The sequence below is a fragment of the Simochromis diagramma genome, unplaced genomic scaffold, assembly GCF_900408965.1.
Source record: "Simochromis diagramma unplaced genomic scaffold, fSimDia1.1 OVJJ01000753.1, whole genome shotgun sequence".
In the NCBI taxonomy this organism is placed as follows: domain Eukaryota; kingdom Metazoa; phylum Chordata; class Actinopteri; order Cichliformes; family Cichlidae; genus Simochromis; species Simochromis diagramma.
The window spans coordinates 13,103,552-13,107,272 of record NW_024387523.1 but is presented as its reverse complement, the minus strand read 5'-3'; the positions used below and the strand labels follow the sequence as shown (position 1 = coordinate 13,107,272).

The 3,721-nt window shown below is 41.1% G+C and overlaps 1 protein-coding gene across 1 annotated transcript; it reads right to left on the bottom strand.

The window, feature by feature from the left end:
• Positions 1 to 1,848: 1,848 nt before the first annotated feature.
• si:ch73-345f18.3 lies at positions 1,849 to 3,645 on the bottom strand. Its single transcript, XM_040020854.1, has 4 exons — positions 3,168 to 3,645; positions 2,742 to 2,823; positions 2,408 to 2,629; positions 1,849 to 2,319 (listed from the first exon to the last, which is right to left on the bottom strand). Exons 1-4 carry the CDS (start codon positions 3,219 to 3,221, stop codon positions 1,922 to 1,924), a joined length of 756 nt encoding a protein of 251 aa, XP_039876788.1. The 5' UTR covers positions 3,222 to 3,645; the 3' UTR covers positions 1,849 to 1,921.
• Positions 3,646 to 3,721: the final 76 nt, after the last annotated feature.

Here is a 3,721-nt window from a genome sequence, read left to right as displayed (position 1 = left end):
CACTGAATGCCAGGCTTCTCAGCCAATAAGAGAGAAGTATATAATCCAATTGCCGCACGCCCAACTAAACCATCCAATCAAATTAGACACGAGGACCGCAAGTTAATAATTTCCACGATCACTGTAGGTTGTCCCAGTCAGTCGCCGCTCTCTGACAGCCAAGTGATTTGTCAAATCTGCTATTAATGAAGATTTGTATGTATAAGAAAACATACAGTTTGCAGGATATTAATTATCGATTTTGATTATTTACTAAATATATGAATGTTAATGAGTAAACTATAAAAATATCCAGTTACCATTTTTAACCATTATATTTCACTAAAATTGGGTCCACGGCCTATATTCAAGATTTTCCTCTATTTGATCCTCGTTCTTTTTATTTGCCGAGTATTTTCATAAAAAAGGAAGTGTTGGTGTTGCTTCTCTTTTACATCACACTTTACACCTAATTAATCCAAAGCCAAAGACAGAAACACTGCTCCAAAACTGTCCCTCTCTGGTAAACAATAAATGACCATGTGACAATAGCCTTTAGAACAATGGATTTTTGGAAATTAATTATCAACATGGCATATGACCATGTGTTGGTGGGCTTTTAGGTTAATAACAGTGGGAAAGCTGCGGTTTTTAATCAGTTAATAGAAGTCTGTATATTGAAACAGTAAAACATCCCACGCACAATCACGACAAACCTCCAGTTTAGTTTTCAGCTGCTGTTGCAGTGAGCTTTCATGTCATATCATGTCAGCTCTGTCATGTCTGGGAAACATACCAGCCACGAAGTTCGCAATCTGTTAAAGCAGAGTCCAGGCAGAGTTGTGGGAAAGCTTCGCAGAAATCAGTGAACCTATTCTGGTAAAAGTCACACACACACACACACAAAGTAGTGGCACGTTTATAAATTTAATTCTGGAGTTCAGACAAGCTTTGTCATTGCGGTGCTTTTTCTAAAAGTCTGATGAGGATGAAACGATGAGCGGTTGTTAGATAAAAGTGAAGCGGCATTGCCCCCTAATGTTGGCTAGTGAAATTACATGTATTCGAGAAAGAAGGGGACCTGCAGTGCTCATTTTCAACTGCACAAGTTGCCAATTCCACAGCACTCATACATCCTCATACCACCAGAGATGCAGACTTTTGAACTGAGCACTGGTAACAATTGTCTCTTTAGTCCAGAGGATGGAGCTTTCCTGTTTTTGATTTGATTTGTCTGACCACATTGCCTCAGTCCAGGTTAAGTGCCTCAGGGAAGACAGCAGGGTTTTTTGATCATGTTCACATATGGCTTCTTCTTTGCATGATACGCCTTTAACTTAAATTTGTGAATGACATGGCAACGCATGTTTACAGACAATAATTTCTAGAAGTGTTTCATGAGCCCATGTAGTGATTTCCATGACAGGACTGTGCGTTTAATCCCGTGCATTCAGATTTTCAGCCTTGTCTCTTGTGCACAGAGATTTGTCCAGATTCTCTGACACCTTTGATGGCATTATGCACTGTAGATACACAGATATATTCAAAGTCTTCACAATTTACATTGAAGAACATCATCAAAGCTAAATCTAGAAGAAGAAAAAAATTCTAAAATGGAATATTTAACACAGTTTGAAGCTTGAGCTTTTGGCTTTTACACAGTTACACATATCGAGAGTTCATTATTAGAACCTTAAGCCAGGTTAAGTATGAGCATCTACCACTCTAACAATACATATGACAGAATGTAATGACGCAAAATAAAAAAAACACTTTAAACCTATTTAAAGTGTTAGAATACGTTTCTATTATAATCAAATAATAAAAGGAGATATGACAGTCTTGATACGATTGGTGGGGATATTTATGGAGATAACCCATGGAAATGCTGTACTTCCGCATTGTTGTCGGTTAAAACAAAACTTTTAGAAAGATATGTGCACTACAGTTGAGCCCCTGCTATCTGTGCAGCCTCAGTGAGAACTGCCGTGGCCTGTTGTCTGTATCCTTGAGACAACTCTTTGGCCCTCCTCACTTCCCTCATGTTCTCCTCCAGGTTCTCACTAAGTCTCCCTTGTTCTTGGTAAGTTTCTGCTGCCTTCTTCACTTGCTCAGCCATTTTATCATGGCTACGGAGCAACCAGCCGATAAGCTCTTGAAGGGTGGTCCCCTTTGAAATGGTCATCCTGGTGCTGTCAGAAGCACCCTTCAGTTCGTTCTGAGCCCTCTGCAGACGTGGAGGAAGCGGTTTCCCCTCACCTGAGCCCTCAGACCACACAGGAACCGCACTGAGGAAGAAGTCGTAGCCCTTCATCTTAAGAGAGACCTGGTATGTTGGTTCTGGAAGTACATGAGTTTTTAAAAAATGGGGGAGGGAGTGAGGCATCAGCTACCATGAAGCGTGTGTTAAAAAGTATGTGTCACTCACCCTGCTCCTCTCTAATCTTCCCCAAACACTGAACAAAAGCAAGGGTGTCATCATGGGAACAGTCACAGCTCTGCTGGAGGTTTCTTATATGCTGCACCATGGCCTCGTAGCCTTCCTGCTGCTTGTTGAAGGTCTCAGCCATCTCCAAAAACCTCTGATCCAGCTCTGGCACGCACACTCGCCTCATCACCAGCCGTCCAATCCGTCTCACAGTCTGTGCATCTGAGTAGAAAAAAAGAAAAAAGAAAGCACGAGTAACACAGCAAGAAAAACAGGTGGATCAAATTCATCTGTCATTTTTATAAGTATTAAAAAAAAGACTGAGATGACTTGCCGCTGTCCGCTGATGAACGGCTCAGCCTGGCGGATTCAGCACTATTGACTTCAGAGCGTCGGGAATCCAGGAGAGGCCGTCTCTGAAACAGCGAAAGTTGGTTTTATTTACATAGTGTTTTTTCTTTTCTTCTTCTTGTGCCACAAATATTAGGCATATTTGATCACGTGTACCAGTGCAATGATGTGATCATAAACTCGGCTTCAATATTATAATAATTATGTTTCAAATCCCCAACAAAAGTAGATTATTAGGTGAAGACCCAGTAATGCTACATTACAGCAGTTAAGAGGATCCCATCATTTTACTTGCAATGGAAAAATCGAGCGAAGCGAAGCTGTATAGTTTCCTTGCTAAACTCTAAGGAAGCCACTTTACGCTCTTATAAAGACACCATAAAACCCAGTGCAGCGCATAAACACATACCTCATTGTTGTTGGAGTTATCGCCAGAGAAGCAGCAACAGCATAAACGGAACATTTTCTGCGGCTCTGTGGCCTCTCAGTTTGTTTTCAGGTCACTTATTTCTAACAAGGCAATTGTAGTCCGCATTCTCCGTGACGTCAGCGTCATGAGAGTCGAGGAAAGAAAAACTTCCTGGTTTTGTATTTTACATAGTTGTACAGTTAAGAATTCAACAGGTGCAACGACAGGTGAGCTACTACAGCGCATGCGCTTTGCGGCGCTTTGCATGCCGCAAAGCTGAAGCAGCTTTGATATGCCTGTCCGATAGGATATAAAACTACAGTTTTGTTCTGAATAACAGAGTTCGCAGAAATATACAGTTAATATACAGCTAAAGTCCAACCAGAGCAATAACTAGTGCAGTAAACAAACACCCTGACTAAAAAAAAAAACCCCCTATATTATAATTAGTCCACAACCTATTATAACCTATATAGGCTTCGTCCCACCTATTCTGGAGACACCCATGACTGTAAGAAACAGCCTTTTCTACAGTCACTCGGAGACACTGACAT